The 16,594-nt window shown below is 40.5% G+C and overlaps 1 protein-coding gene across 2 annotated transcripts in view; it reads left to right on the forward strand.

Annotated features, from left to right (window-relative positions):
• The first annotated feature begins 1,607 nt into the window (after window positions 1-1,607).
• Window positions 1,608-16,594, forward strand: part of KPNA6 (karyopherin subunit alpha 6) — a 38,428-nt gene continuing 23,441 nt past the window's right edge. Inside the window, exon 1 of one of the 2 annotated variants that reach the window (XM_088790886.1) lies at window positions 1,608-1,764. In XM_088790886.1, the coding sequence (XP_088647012.1) occupies window positions 1,647-1,764 (118 nt within the window). In that variant the 5' untranslated portion in view covers window positions 1,608-1,646. Of the gene's footprint in view, window positions 1,765-2,044; window positions 2,226-16,594 lie in introns of those variants that run through there. The other variant, XM_088790887.1, reaches the window with a different exon arrangement.

A 16,594-nucleotide genomic window follows, 5' to 3' on the forward strand; every position in this document is an offset into this window, starting at 1 on the left:
AACTCTAATGCATCTTTTGGAGCAAAAATTAATATAAGACCCAGTCTTATTTTATTATAAGACTGGGTCTCTATAAGATATAATACCTGGTCTTATATTAATTTTTGCTCCAAAAGATTCATTAGAGCTGATTGTACAAGTAGGTCTTATTTTCAGGGAACGGGGTATCTCTGCCACAGACAACCGTGAGAGAGAGACATATCTTGTAAGCAAATTAGGATGCTAACTGCTAAGGAAAATGTGTGTCCAGGGCACTGGGTAGCAAAAAGGAGAGATACCCCTAACTCTGTCTGGAAAGACAAGCTGTTTCAAGGAAATGAGAAACGGTCTTGAAAGTGAATAGTTCACCCCATGGTCAAGGGGGAAGGGACGGCATTACATTCCAAGCAGAGGGAATAGCATATGCAAAGGCACAAAAGAACATGGGGGGAAATGATTCCATGATTCCCCAAATATGGATGGAGCCTGGGTTGCTTCGTGGGGAGTAGCCCAAGAAGCCAGTAAGGATCAGCCTGTGTCAGATTGAAATGTTTGGGCATTACCTAAGGGCAGACAGTAGGAAGTTGCTAAACGGAGGAGTGACATGATAAGGTATCTCCTTTTAAAGAGATAATGGGTATGAGTGGGAGAGCCTAGAGGCAGGAAACCAGTGAGGATGCAGGCAAAATAGATCGGGAGAGGATGAAGAGTTCTGAGGTTGAACAGGGGCAATAGAAAGAGAAAGAGTGCTTCCTTTTTGACCCTGAATTCAAGAGTCAGCTTTTTGAGGTGTTTCCATTCATGGACCAGGCACACAACTAGAGTTCGCAATTTATTGTGACAGGACCTGGAAGTCCAGCTCCCTTATTCTGCTTCCAAAAGACAGCTCCCTCTTGGGACCCGTGACTTGAAGATATAGCCTTCCTCTGTGTGTGGACGTGGGGGACAGGAGAACTGGCCTGTCATACAGAAAGAGGCCAAATAGGTGCCAGCATAAATTCCGTGATTCAAAAGTTACATAAACACTCAGAGCTTCAATTTCTTCAACTCAGAAGGGAGATCATTTCCCACGCTTCGTGTAACTCACAGTCCTGCTTGTTTTGTTTATTCATTCAACAATTATTTATGGAGCACATACTATATGCCAGATACTGTACTAGGTGCTGGAGAGACTGATGAACAATACACCACCAATCCCTGCTCCCAGAGAGCTTGCTGTGAGGATAAACGCAATAGCTCTGTGAACTGTAAAGCACTGCAGCAGTCTTATTATTTTTCTACTTTTCATCTTCCAATAAAACTGTAAGCCCGTTTACTCCTGACTTATTTCCTTATCTCTGTATCCTTGAGCAAGTCACTTCCCCTCTTCAGATAATTCCTTATTCATATCCAGCTGGGTCTCTGATTGGCATTAACTACAAAAATAAGGATTGCTTTCTGAGAGAAAACGTTTCTAGTCTATTTCCTCACTAGAGGCAGAAAAAGCTGAGAATTAGGCACACTTTCTTTAGTAGGTAATCCCTTTCCCCCCTTCCCCCCAAGTCTCTCTCCACCCACCCCTTTCAGATCCCATCCCTATTCCCCGCCTTTTTAGCTGCGGTCTCTTTAAGAGCGTTCCTCTGTAAACTAGGCTGTGGAGCTGAGAGCGCATTTCTTCCCGGGGTTGAATGTTAAGTTGTTTGTCCGTTTCGGGCTGCCGTCTTGCAGGTCCGCCATATTGTCTGCTGAAGCTGCCGCTGAAGCTGCCGCCGCTGCCGCCGCCAAGTAGGAGCGGAGCCGCGATGGGTGAGTAAGGGAACCAAGCATCTGGGGATTCGAGTTGAGGCCGTCTTGAGGCTTGGGTCTGGCGACAGCCTGTCTCCAATTTTCAGAGGATGTCTGAGTCCCCTCCAAATAGGTTTGGGGGAGAAGCCAGGCCGGGAGTGGCGCTTAGGCCAGTTTGGGGCCGGGCTAGGGCCCATGCGGGGAGCAGTCCTTGGGGGCTGGTTCTGGGAACACGTCGCCACGCCTGGAGCCCCCACGTGGTGTCCCTGGGCCAGAGCCTAAGCGTTCCCCGGGGCTAGAAAGGGGCCGACCCTCCGGCCTGCGCCGAGACTGGGGCCGGGAAACGGGCTCCGCGCCGCAGGCCCGGGCGGCGCCACGGATCCTCATCCAGGCGTGTGTTTGACCGACGCGCATCTTGACTGGATGCAGTGGCTCCCCTGAACTGAGGGAAATCCTACCCACGTCGCGCTTAGAGTCCTCTGGTGAGGGGACGCCAGGCAAGCCCGCTCCAGGCCCGTAACCAAGGGCAGCCATGCTAAAGACAGCCTGGGCCGCTGAAGGCTAGAACTTCCCCAGCCAAAGCAAAAATAGGGTGGTTCGGTTAGGTTTAGAGTGACGGCCTTCGTAGTGGTGGAAAACCAAAAGCCCAGACATTGTGGCCGTATATAGGTCGGGGATTTAAGGTTTCTGGGCCCGGCCCTGGTTGGGAGAAAAGGAGAGACCTGTTGCTCTTTCTGAAGGGACTCCGGCTGGCCAGGCTTGTGCTAGGAGAGGATGCGATGGAGAAGTCTTTGGATTTAGGGGCAGAAACATGAGTGGTATTTCCTCTCCAGTAATAAAAAATATCAAATTTGCTAAGCTCTTATGAGCAGACATTGTTCTGAGTGCTTTACATGTCCCGGTTTACTTAATATGAGCAACCTAATGAGACAGATACTGTTATCCGTATTTTACAGATAAGGAAACTGAGGCTTAGAGAGGTAAGGTAACGTACCCAAGGTCACACAGTTAGTGCCTAAACCTGGGTGATCACTCTAGAGCCCTAGTTTATAGCCTGGCCCCCTAGCGGTTGGGCTGGAAAAGGGGGGAAGAAAGCTTTTAACCCAAGGCGAAGTTGTAAAGGTGGTGGGGTTTTTTTTTGCTTTTTGTTTTTTTTTTTGCTGGTGGACCCACTTTGAAATCTTTAGTCTGACCAAAACTGGAAAACTGCAGGTTGAATTGCTAACCCAACTGTTGTTTGGGGGGGTGGGGGGGCGGGGGAGGAGCTAAACGATACTCTGGAATTGAGTTTTGTAAGATCCTGATTCTGAGGAAACATTAATTATTCCCTTGAACAGCAAGGCAATGACTGTAGAATCAGATCTGGTATAATAACCCTGCCTGGCACTTCCTAGCTGTCATCCAGAGAAGTCACTTAGATGAATGCAGTAATACATATGGAAAGCACAGCCACGATAAGTGTTCTTTTTCTTCCTTTCTGAGCCTTCCATGCCCTCATCTCTAGAAAGAGGGAAGGGCAGTGTTATCAAGGTGTTTAAGGACTAAAGATTGGAAGCCTAGTAAGGGCTCTATAAATAACAGAACAGATTGTTTACCTTCAATAATGTTAGTTCCTTTTTCTTAAGTACTCTTGATTTCCAGAATCTTCCATTAAGACTTATAGGCCTGTCTTTGTAACTGCAGCTTTATGTGTCAGTGAGAAAGTTTAGGGGCTTTTATGTTACAGATTTTACATTGGCCTTCGATTTCAGGAACACTGGTACCTCAAAGGGAGGGAGCTACTAATATTTAATTTGTTGAGTTCAGTGAAATAAATCTGGTACAATTTACTCAGTTTTTGCAGATTGGGAAACTACCTCAGAGAAGATAACGCCTAGTAAACAGTAAAGCCAGAAATGAGATTCTTAACCATTTTGCTGCACATAAACCTCTTGGAAGACTTAAGGTGTGAAGTAAAGTAGTCTTTTTCTGGTAGACTTTGAAATGAAAGTTCTTAAGTGGAGCAACAAAACCTGACCTGGGTCCTGATGGGGATTTTTAGTCTAGAGTGGGGTGGCCTCCCCTTTTCTGCAGCTCCAATTCAAGTACTTTTCACGTCTCACCCTGTCATTCTGAATGTCCCGCTATTGGTGGTTTTGTTGTTTTTTGTTTTTATCTGATCTTTATACCATGGGAGTAAAACTAGTGTAAGGATACATTTAATCCTAACAGTGAATCTGAGGTAGTTTGGGTTATCCTTATTTATAAATCAGTAAACTGAGGCTTTGAGATTGGATGACTAGTCCAAGGCTGGTGATCTGGGCCCTTTGGGTCCTGGGGACACTAACACAGCCTGCGCCACATCTACATGAATCTAGAACCTGCTGTATTTCACTGTGTCTCAGGTGTACTCTCCTTGAGCTCTGGCCTATATCCTATGTTATTTCTCCTGTGCCAGACTTCACTAGCCTGACAGACCTTTATAATGATTTCACTGCCATTAGGAACCCTGTGGAAGGGATCATTGCAGCTCTGGAAGTTACTTATGCTAATCCTCCCCGGCAGAGACCACTGCCTCTCAAAACTAAGTCTTGGCAGACACTGGTGGTTTTATCACCATCCCTGCCACCTTGCTAACCAAGAATCGGGCAGCCCCTCCCCAGCCCCAGGGGCTAGGTCTTGATTAATATAAACTCTAAACCAAATCATTGTAATTCTATCTCCCTGGGCAGTGATTGATTTGGGCATGGGCATGTGATACAGTTCTGGCTAATTAGATGTGAAGGGAAGCCTGGGTGACTTCTGAAAAAGCCATCCTTATTTAAAAGAGATTTGCCAAGTTTTATTATTTTTTGCCAGCTTATATTTTAATTCAGGTATCACCAAAATGTGAGAGCCTCATAAAAAGAGAGATGGGAAAACTATAATAATAGTCAACACTTACTAGAACTTCCTATGTGCTAGGCACTGAGTACTGTAATGTTAACTCAGTTCTCAGATTCTCATGTTCTAGTTGAGGAAATTGAATCTCAGAGAGGTTCAGTAACTTGCAAAAGGTCAGAGCTAGTAAATAGAGGAATCACTTAGGTAGTACAGTGCTAACCAAAATATTGGCTATAAAGGGCAGTGTTCTGCCTCTGGTAAGCAAAGAGCCCTTTCTGACTCTGAAATTGCCATTAGTAATGTTGGGATCATAAGGCAAAATTTATAAGAGCAGGCAGTTCTAAAGGTGTGAGTAAACAAGATAGAAAGAACCTGATCTCTTTATGATGTTTTTAAGCAACTGAATTAGCCAACTTTGCAACTGTCCACTATCTCTGGGTTTAAATAGCACACTGAAGACCACTTTAGTTGGCTTTTGGGTGCATGTAACAAAACCTTTCTGACTGAGAACTCTTCCGGTCAGGAAGTAATTTAGCCCATCTCTTCTTTTAGTTTCCCTCCAGCCTTGCCCACCCACCCCACAGTTCATAACAGCTACTTGCAGAGAAGGCACTAAACCATCAATCACCACCTAAGGATCTCACAAGCTTTAAACTCACTACCCCTTCTTGGCCTGCTTTTCCTGCCATTTTAATAGTGAGACCATTTGCCCAGACACTAGGACATAAGATAGAAACCTTATCCATCTTTGAAAGTCCTTTACTCTTTTCTTCCCTTTCTATATTGGCAGTTGTTGGATACTGTGTGATCCTGTTACTGAGGTCTTCCCTAAATTGCTTTGTGTAGGTTTTTCTCACAGCATGGTCCCACAAAGAGTAGTAATCCTGTGGTTTTCAACCTTACTGAGTCTCAGCCTCGTCAAAGTGAAGATATGGATAATGCTGTTTATTAATGTTGTTAGTAAAGATTCAATGAATCACTAGATGTCAAAAAATATTGTAAATTGTAAAGGTGTTATAACTTCGGAAGCCCTCCAAGTCTCTTCTATAGCGTCTCCTACACTACCAATTCTGCTGCAGCAAATGTTGCTAAAACACTCGTCCAATCTCGTCACTCTCCTCAGTTTAGCAATCTTCACAGGACTCCTTCTTGTCTACAGGATCAAATCATAACCCATAGGGTATGATATTCAAGGCCTTCTTATCAACTTTACTAATCTTATTCCACTGAACGTTTATCCACACGTCCTGCATTCCACTCTGACTACCTCTGTACTTTCCCTATGGAAATCTGGCCTGTTTTTCAAGATCTAGTTTAAACGCTAGGTGAACATCCTTCGTGAACCTTTCCCACATGTTTTTCAAACTGGAAGTGCTCTTTCCTGAATTCTCCTGTAGCACTTGGTTCTTGCCTTTCACATCGCCCTTTTCATATTCATTTTTGCATTTCAGTTACTTCATGCTGTGCTATTGTTAGTTCTTCGACCAGTTAACCAGTTACTTAATCTCCAGAGCCTCATTTTCTTCATCTCTATAACAAGGATAATAGTATCTACCTTATAGGAGTGTTAGGGGGATTGAATGAGCTACTGCATGTAAAGCATTTTAGCATGGTGTTTAGCACACATAAGTACTTAATAAGTGATAACTAATTGCTATTAGTCACTTAGTGAACAAATAAAGTGCTTACTCTGTGTCAGCCCCTGTGCCAAATATAAAGATTAATCCATTTGTTTTTGAGGGGAAGCCATAAATATATATTATGAATATTTGTCAGGAACTCATGCTTTTAGGGGCTAGGCAGGCAACAGTTACTAATTTCAGCAAATTATTGAATGCCTACTATGTGCCAAGGACTTCTTCTAAGGCCCTGGAAATATAGTAGTAAACAAAACAGACACAAATCTATCCTTCTGGTGAAATCTCCAGAGTTTAAACTCTAGTGGGTAATTGAGTGAAATCAACCAAATACTAGGAGAGGGGGGGGGGGCAGCTCTAGCCCCATGCAGTCTGTTGAGCTGCCTCCAGTTGTTGCCATGAGGAATGAATGTAAGTCTAGTGTTGCCTTATTGTATAATTTCCCATTCCTTTCCAAAGTCCCTCTCCCACTTGAAGTTGGAAATCTGAATTTCATATGATATTAATGGATGAAGCATTTATAAATGTTACAGTTAACTTAAAATCTAAAAACATTAAGCAAACCAAAGCTAGGATATTTGAGGCCAAATATAGCCTAAGAATTGCCTGTCTTATTTATAAATTTTGCCTGAATTATATTCTGTGTATTTTACAAAATATTTCTTAAAATAGTCTATGTATTTTACCAAATTCTGTGTATTTAAAGGTACATTTTAAAAGGGTGAAGACAAATATTTTTAAATGTCTTGCTGACCATGACAGCATTATGTATTCAGTAGGCATTATTTTTGAGCATATTATACATTTGGAGTAAGATGCACAAGAGATTGTAAGTCCATACTTTAAATAGTCTTCTAGATAATTTAAAATTTTTTGTTGACTTAGTTCTAATTAGTGGTCATTATATTATTTTGTTTTATTGTGATGTGGCAAGTGAAATTTTGGTACTTAGGAGCTCATACTTCCAGAGACATCAGCTCTACTGTTTTTTTGTTCCTCTTGTGTTTGCATTATTAACATCTTTCATTCAGTTTCTTGATAGGACTCTAAACCATTTATCCATTTTATGAATGTTAATTTATTTAAAACTCGATAATTTATAACTAGGCATACAAACTACAGTATGATGCCATATGTGAAATATGAATGAACTAGTGTCCTCACTTGGTATAACTCTCAGTCTTCCTTCAGGAAAACTTGGCCATCTGACCAAAGTTGCCAGTATTAATAGGCATATATATATTCACACACATCCCTATAATAAAAGTAAGCTTTATTAATATTGTATATTATATGTTAATATATTAACATATATATGTTAGGAAAAACATGTTTTGTTTTTTTTCTTCCTGCATACCAGTTAATCTTTTTTTCTGTTGATGGAACTTGTGGTTTTATTTATTTATTTTTTTTTTCCAATTACAGTTAACATACAATATTATATTAGTTTCAGGTGTACTCCAGTTAATATTGTGTTCTGTGCTTTGGAGAACAGTATAAATTGATAAATATTTTGGATGGTGCAGTCCAGAGTGCAATAGCTACATAGGTCCACCCCAGCCTAGGGAAATGAGGGACGGCCATTAAGCTAAGTGAGACCTGACCAATGGAGAGGAGTTGTCAGTGGCAGGGTGGGGATGACTGAGTATTTCAGAAGCAAAAGATTGGTAGACTAGATGGGTCGGTAGCATGGGAAGAAATTATAGTTGGATTTTATCCTGATGACAGTGAAATGCCATTGAAGGATTTTAATCTCAGAAGTGACATGATCAAATCGATTTATTTGTATTATTTGGACTGCTCTGGAGAGAATGAATTAGACTGCTATTAGGTTGGTGCAAAAATAATTGAGGTTTAAAAGGTTAAAAATAATGGTAAAAACCGCAATTACTTTTGCACCAACCAAATACAAGATACCAACTAGGAGGTTCTTTAAATATGTAGTTGGTTCTTAAGTGCAGAAGTCCCAGCGAGAGTTGGTGCTGGTGACTGAGGTGGTAATGGGGAGTAATCGAGTTAGGAATTTGAATTAGTAGGGCTTGTTTATTATTTTCATCCGGAGGCCGAAGCCAGGGGTGGAATTAAGCATGACTCCTAGGCCTCTTGCCTTGAGTGGGTAGTGCTACTGTTAACTGAGATGAGTTTGAATTTGGACATTTTGAGATGTCTCTGTGACCTCCAAGCGAAGGGGTCCAAAATGCAATTGGATACAGAAGTCAAGCTCGACAGTAAGGTCTGGGGATGGGGTTAGAGGTTTGATCATCTGTTTATCTATGTATGGTAACTAGAACCATGGGAATTACTGATGGCACCTATGAAAAATGTATATCAGGGGAGATGGACTCAAAAGAGAACCCCAAGTTACATCAGCTTTAATATGCAGGAAAAATGGATCAGTAGCCAGAATTGGAAGGAGAAATAAGGAGTGATTGGTGTCTCAAAAACTGAGGGGAAAAGAGAGAATTTCAAGTAGAAGGAAATGGTTGTCAGTATTGAGTGCTGCCAAAAGGACCAGCAGAATAAGGACTGAAAAGTTCTAGTTGAATTTAGCATCATGCACTTGATCAGTGGCTTTTACAAAAAGTTTTGATGGCATGAAAGCAAGTTGGAGTGGGCTAAGAAATGAGAGAGGAAAGGCAACTTTGAAAAAGTTTGGAGTAAAGAGAGAAGGAACAGGTTAATGAGGCTCTTATTAAGTCTGGGCAAGAGATCATGAAGACCTGAATTAGGACAATGGCAGTACAACAGAGAAAAATTAGCAGGAGCAACAGAAATAATTAGGAACTAAGTCAGCCATTCTATGTGATTGGATGTGGCCATCAGGGCAAGGAAGGGAGTTGTCAACGGTGACCCCCAAGTGTCTGGCTTGAAAAGCTGAGAAGATACCGGTACAGACCCCTAATCCCTTATAACAGTGTTTCTCAACCTGTTCTTTCGTTATCACCCTCCTAAGAAGCCTTTTTAGACATTTTTTCCCCTAATGCATCCCTCCCATGAAATTTTAATACATAGATACGCACTACATCTTTTTATGTACGATAAGTATGTCTTTGCTTTATGTATAAAAAGAATAAGCCTAAAGCTTGTTTCTTATTCAGTGCAGGGTTAAGAATGACTAAACAAAATTTTTATGTTAAAAGTTAAAAAACTATTTGCATTTAACTAAGTTTTATAGCTGTATTTGCTGAGTAACTTCTAATGTAATTTATTTTTAGTGAACTTTTAAACTTTTGCTTGATACAAAAAAATAACGTAGAACTGAACTAGCTGCTAGATATCATTGACATTTTTCTTGTCAACACTTGGCATAATTAATCATGACAAATTTTAATTTGTAGAAATAAACAATAACATATAAACTTAATTATCAGAGCCGATGTCACACACAAAAGCCCTGAGGATCAAACAAAAAAACATCCAGACACGCGTAGCAGGCATGCACTGGCCACCTCTCGTCAGATGACTTAAAGATCTAGCGGTCAATCAAGAGGACGTCCCCAGTCATGGCCGTCTGTTCACCATAGGTTTGTACCGCGGATCTTGCATACTTTTGGTCTGCCTTCCAGGAAGTCATTGTCAGTGCTGCTCATGCAATAGTGGAGAAAACCCAATGAAAGAAATGAAATATTAAGGAATAAGACTTTATTGCTAAGGTTGAGCTTTGGAGCACTGCATACCTTTGTATTATCTAAGTACTCCCCACCCCACAAACCAGTTTCACCCTTTTGGGGGCGTGCAATATTGCCCCCATTAAGAATGTATGCCGAATCGTTTCTCGGCCTTTTGGCTAAGATCAAGTGAAGAATGTATGCCGATAAGAAACCATTTATGCCAGATATTTCAGAATTCTAATTGTTTAGATTTCAGAAAGGCATGTACATGTAACTTGGATAACACCTCCAGCAGGGTCTGGCATAAAGCCTATATAGTCAAATATTAATACTTTGTAGCAAATCGTTTGAATATTAAGTGAGGTAAATAAGGGCTATAAATAGTCTCATATTAGTTTTGTTCAGGTTTTGCAGCTAAATGTGTTTTGAGGTTATATTTACTTTTTAAAAAATACTTCTCAGAGTTCTTTTGATTTCTGAATTCCAAATAAGGAATTGTGAACCATGAATTAAGAGAAATGTATAGGAAGTAGGTTTATGGAGATGATGACTTTTAAATTAAAAAAAAAAAATTGAGATGCTTGTGGGTCATGGGTGGAAGGAACCCCTTGGGTATTAGATGTGGACTGCAGATGTAGATTTGGAAGTCACCAGTATTTGTTTTCCAAAGACTCAATAATTGTCTAATGAGACATGATTGGAATTGTTCTTCTTGGGGTGAGGTAAATGGTAGAGAGCAAGTCCTTTTTTAAAATTCTGGCTCCTTGTTTCTTGCAGCCTAGCTTTGGAGAGAATGAAGATGGAAAAGAAGGATAAAGATTAAGAGAAAGGAGCTATAAACACAACAGCCCAAATCTATGGGACACAGCGAAAGCATTCTTAAGAGGGAAATTCATAGCAATACAGGCCTACCTCAAGAAACAAGAAAAATCTCAAATAAATAAAATAAAAATAAATTTTAAATAAGAGAGAAAGGAGTTACAGTGTTAGGAGAAAGGAGCAGGAAAAAACTACCTATTAATAAAGAGCAAGAAAATATAGGTGTCCTTTTTGACCCAACTTCTGGAAATTGCCCTCATGGGCAATTCAGGCCTTTCAGAGTGGCGCTCCAGAAAAAGGAAGTAACCATTGATTCAGCATCTAAGCCCTATTTATTTTCACATTATCTCACCAATCCTGCAGGGCTATGAAGTTTATCCTCGTTTTATCGTTAATGGAAATAGAAACTCAAAGATAGTGGGTATGGTTATGTAGTTGGAATTGGAACCCAGCTCACCTGACTCCTCAATTGGTGCTCTTTCCCACTACGTGGTATTTAAAGGGTTTGATAGGATTTGAGGGACAACATTGGATGTCTGTCCATATGTAGCATATCTTCTGAGGGCAGAGAGGATTCCCTTTGTGTGCCTCTTCCCCTCCATATTGTCCTGAGCCCTGTACATGGGGTCGCAGCAGACTGCCTCCCCTGTCTAGCTCCTTTGTGGATCACTGTATTCGTACAAGTTAGCTTTTAATTTGTCAGAAGGACTGTTGAAAAAGCCCTTTCTTGTACCTATTACTAAAAGTTAAAATGAAGAGCTAATCACGGGGATTTGTGTAATGCAGCCTGCAGACAAATGCAGAAGGCTCCTTGTTTGATGACTCGGGATGGAGGGGTGTAGGGCTGCAGAACCGAGTCCAGGTAGCCAGAAGTTCACTGTTACATCTCAGAGACGTGTTGCTGTGTGGACCTTTGTTTTTATTCCTCTCTAACCAAACTGGCTTGTTCTTCAAACCAACCTTGGGCTTTCTGTTCTAATCTTTGCTCCTGGTGAACTGTTCTCCCCACCCTTGTTATTTTCAGAAATGTTAACCATCCAACCTTCAAAAACCACTTGAGAGCTTACCACTCAGTAAAGCTAGTTCTCACTCCCACCCTCTGGACTCCTTGCATACTTAGATTCATTATCTTTTATATTCTTGATGCTATGACACTAGACTAGGTTGTAAAGCATCCTTTACACAGTGCCTGGCACACACATTTTAAAAAATGGATAATAAATCACTTGTCTATTTGAGTCAGTTTGGAGATAACCATTTGGAATATATAATTCACCCACCGCCCCCCAGTTCCTTGAACAGTGTGACTGCATAGGAGATATTCAGTGAATATTTTGTGGTTGTCTTAAATGGAAGTTGAGCTCTTTGCTTTCCTTACTTTAATTCATTTTAGTCCGTTGTAGTACCTAATGGTAGTGGTAATGGCGTGTCCCTAGGAGGGTGAGAGCTGCCAGATTCTGCAGTCTACAAAGGACAGTTAGAAATTTTCTTCTGGAGAAATTGTTTGGACTGTATCTATCCTTAGTCCTCTCCTATGTCTCTCGGCACCCGTTACTTCCCACACCTAGGTCTGAGCACTGCATTTACATATAGACTCAAAAGCCCAAAGGACTACCGTGTTTCCCAAAAAATAAGACCTAGCCGGACCATCAGGTCTTTTGGAGCAAAAATTAATATAAGACCCGGTATTATATTATATTATATTATATTATATTATATTATATTATATTATATTATATTATATTATATTATATTATATTATATTATATTATTATATTATATTATATCTGGTCTTATAGTAAAATAAGACCAGGTCTTATATTAATTTTTACTCCAAAAGACGCATTAGAGCTGATGGTCCGGCTAGGTCTTATTTTCGGGGAAACACAGTAGAAAATCCTAAGAGAGAATTAGGATTAGTGAACTAGAGAAATGGGACAATTAACTATCTGTTTGATTTAGTGTACCATACCTCATTTAGACCCTGAGCCTTAAGTATACAGTTACGTGTGCAGAAGATAATTTTCCCCACATAGTCTTTTAGTCAAACCACCTAGTTTAGAGCTTCCGCTTTGTTTCTTAGAGTAATCAGTGTTTAGCCCAGTCCTGTGACGATCTGCTAGAATACGAGCAGCCTTGCTATGGCCCCATTGTGGACTGACCCAGTTGTCCACACAGGAGTCTCTCCCCTTGTCTCAGACTGACGGTTCTGACAGGCTTGCAAGTAACACCCTGAGAGCCTCATGCTGCCAGACCTGTTTCATACTGTTTTCTTGTTCGCAGCGTTATTTGGTCATGAAGCTCTGAGAGAAATTCCAGAAGTTTGAAAAGTTATTACCAAACCCAATCCTACCTTATCAGCACAGCATTTTACCATGTTTCCCCAAAAATAAGACCTAGCCGGACCATCAGCTCTAATGCGTCTTTTGGAGCAAAAATTAATATAAGACCCGGTCTTATTTTGGGGAAAACACGGCATTCACACTCCTAGGAAATAACAAGGGAATTCCCTTGTGGCCAGAATGCTGTTAAGTAAAGTGTATGTCCTGGAGAGATCATTGATTGACTTTAGTTAGAAAGATCTGGATTAGACTCTCCCACTTCTTAGCTGGGTCCTTTGCCAGCTATACTTGTTTCCCCACCTCTAAAATGGGGGTCTATATGAGCTTAGGCTTAAAAATTAAAAGCTAAGTAAATTATTAATAAATCATCACTAATCAAATTTGAATTTTCCCTGGGAACATCCCATCTACAGAAGTCAGAGATTGACTTTGGGATATTTGAAAGATCTTTCAAAGGGGTATCTTAGTTTTTAGTGTGGGTTTAGTAGATACAGTTGTGCACCACTTAACAAGGATACGTTCTGTGAAATGTATCGTTAGGCGATTTCATCAATTTGCAAACGTCATAGAGCATACTACACAAACCTAGATAGGTGGTGTAGCCTACTAGTGTAATTGTATGTGCTACAGTTTTATACAATTGGCAGAGCAGGAGATTTGTTTATACCAGCATCACCACAACATGTGAGGATTGCATTGCACTGTGATGTTATGACGGCTGTGACATCACAACGATGGGAATTTTTCAGCTCCATTATAATCTTACAGGACCACCATTGTATATGCGGTCCATCTTTGACCGAAACGTTGTTATGTAGCATGTGACTGTAAAATATTTTCACCATGGCTAGAGACTTTGAAAGGCATTTTGGACTGAACTTGAGAAGACTGCTTCCCATCTAGCAGTAAAGACATAGATGTGTAATTTTCTTAATAAGAGTATCATGATCCTTTTTTTCCTTGGTGCCTAATGGAGGTCTCCTAGCAGGACATGGCAATAAGTGACTTGGCTCAGGAAAGGAACTTGTATACTGTAATAGTTTGTTGGTTTAATAGATTGGTTTAATCATAAAAATCATTAACTTGAAAGGCATCTCAAAGATAAACTCATTAAGGAAGGACTCATGTGGATTGCTGGTTTATTTTGATTGTCTTAATGTGCTAATTGCTATATATAAAGCCTAAAAAGAATAGGTATCTATGTGCAAAAGATTGAAGTTTGAAGTTGGACCCCTACCCCATACCATATACAAAAATTAACTCAGTGGATCAGAAACTTAAGTGTAAAGAGCTAATAAGAAAACATAGGAGTGAATCTTCATTATCTTGGATTAAGATAACAGATATGACAGCAAAAGCATAAGCAACCAAAAAACAAAATTGGACTCAGTCAAAATTTAAAATTCTTTTGCTTCACAGGACACCATCATGGATAATGAGAATTATATAAGTGGTCGCTCATATTGCTTTATTTTGGCTGTCAAGTAGTTGACATGTCAAAATGCAATTCAGTTTTAATAAATAAATGATTCTTTGGGTCCTGTTTAGCTACATTCATCTTTCCCCATTTTCTATACAAATTTGTATATTCCTATTCCAGATTTTTGTTTTTGTGTTTTTTATTTTGTTGAATTTATTGTAAACTACATCAGATCCTTTGGAAAACAAATTTAAAATTTTGAATGGACTATTTGAGAGCATGTGTGTACTGTGCTATAGACTCAAACATTCTTGCTCTCAAAGATTTAATGGTCTGGAAGTGAGAGCTGATGAGTTGTGAACTAAAACAAAAACAATGTCATTGGAGGTTGTCAGCAGGAACCACCTTGGGATAACAGGTATCAAAGATAAGCAAAATTGGACACTAGTTAAAGTGGTAAGGACAGATTTTAATCAGTAATACACTATGGCAATAGAGAAAAGTGTGAACTAAACTCAGCTTCGATTTGTACAGAGGTAACTGGTCATTTTAAGGGGAGGATGGGGGAATAGAGGGTGGGAGCGTAAGGGGGCTCAGTAGAGCAGAAGTGAAAAATTACAAAACTTAAGGAAGGGGGTTGGTCCATGTGAAGCCCAGCTGGGTTTGCTAACTGGTGCTTGTTGAAGTTAAGCTCCTACCTCCCACAGAGCCTGGGAGGCACCTATTTTCAGGTGTTGGCTGGAACAAACCATAAATTCTTTCGGCAGCCTTGAGATTTTCTCAGGCAGGCACTTTAAGGGGCCTAGGGTCATCCTAGGGATGTGATCTTGAGCTGTTAGTAACTATATTTGTGTTTTGTTAAAGTCTTTATAGGCCAAAGTTGAGGCCTAGTTGAGAAAGTGCTCAGAGAAGCCTGGATAGAGATGGGTTAAGCAGAGAATCTCTGGCACAGGTACAAAAAATCCGTTTACCAACCTGTTGTCTTTGGGGAGGAGAAAGTTGATGGCTTAGTCTAAGACAGGAGTGTCCAAACTTTTTTCAGCATTTTTCACCAAGGGCCATATGCGGTAAAGTACACAAACAGCTGGGCCACTCGAGGTGAAGTACGTATTGCCTCACCTGGTTTATTTAAGTAAACTAAATATATTTTTGGAATTCTCTGTGGGCCAATTAAAAATGGATTGCGGGCCACAGTTGGCCCGCGGGCCACAGTTAGGACACCCCTGGTCTAAGACCAGGTGAAAGTGAATGGTAATGGCATTAACTCTGATCTAGCAAAGACAGAAGAAGAAGCTGGTTTATGGAGAAAGAAAGTGAAGTGGAGCTACATTTTCAGGTGGGAGGTTGTGACTGTAGAGATTTGGTGCTGGGTGTAAAAGTGGAGGTTGAAGCTAAGGGAGATCACTTGGGCTGCTCCTGGTGAGAAGAGGACCAAAGGTGGAATTTTCATACACATTGACATTGAGAGATTGGCGTTGAAGAGGGACAGATACTGAAACCTGAGTAGGAGTGGGTGGTACGGTAGGAGAGCTGGAAGAGGGTGGTGCCAACAGAATCATGTGTAGAGTTTCAAGAAGGCGAAAGTGATCATCAATGACAAACAAAGTCAAATAGAATACACACTGATAAGGCTACCGGATTTAGCAGTCTAAGTGTCTTTCTGAGGCATCAGTATCCTATAGGCTTACAACAGAGCATTTTTATTCAGTTTTATATCAATTCTGGAGGAAACCTTGGTTTCTGGGTTTCTAGTAAGAAACCTTTCTAAAACCTGCCTTTGGAAGTTCTCCATTCCTATCACAAAGAAGATATCTTTGCTGTACGCTTTTTCACTTATACTTACTGGCAAACATTTATTAAGTAACAGCTAGGCCTGTGTCTGGGACAATGCAGGTGTTCATTAAGTATTGAATAAATATTTGAACAGTGCTTCATTCAACAAATACTTGTGTATCTATGATATTACAGATGCTGGGATACAACAGAGGTCCCTGCCTTTGCAGAACTTATACATCCTATGGAGGAGAACAGACATTGTCAATTGTGTAATGAAGGAAATGTAACATTTGTTTTGACCCAAAAAAAAGTAGCTTTCTTTGAATTAGGATTGAGAGGGAAGGATCTAGCAATTCTAAGAGTGTTATGGGCAGGGAGAAAAAA

Source organism: Rhinolophus sinicus, chromosome 14, assembly GCF_057876585.1.
Source record: "Rhinolophus sinicus isolate RSI-liver-muscle chromosome 14, RSI-T2T, whole genome shotgun sequence".
NCBI classification, from domain to species: Eukaryota; Metazoa; Chordata; class Mammalia; order Chiroptera; family Rhinolophidae; genus Rhinolophus; species Rhinolophus sinicus.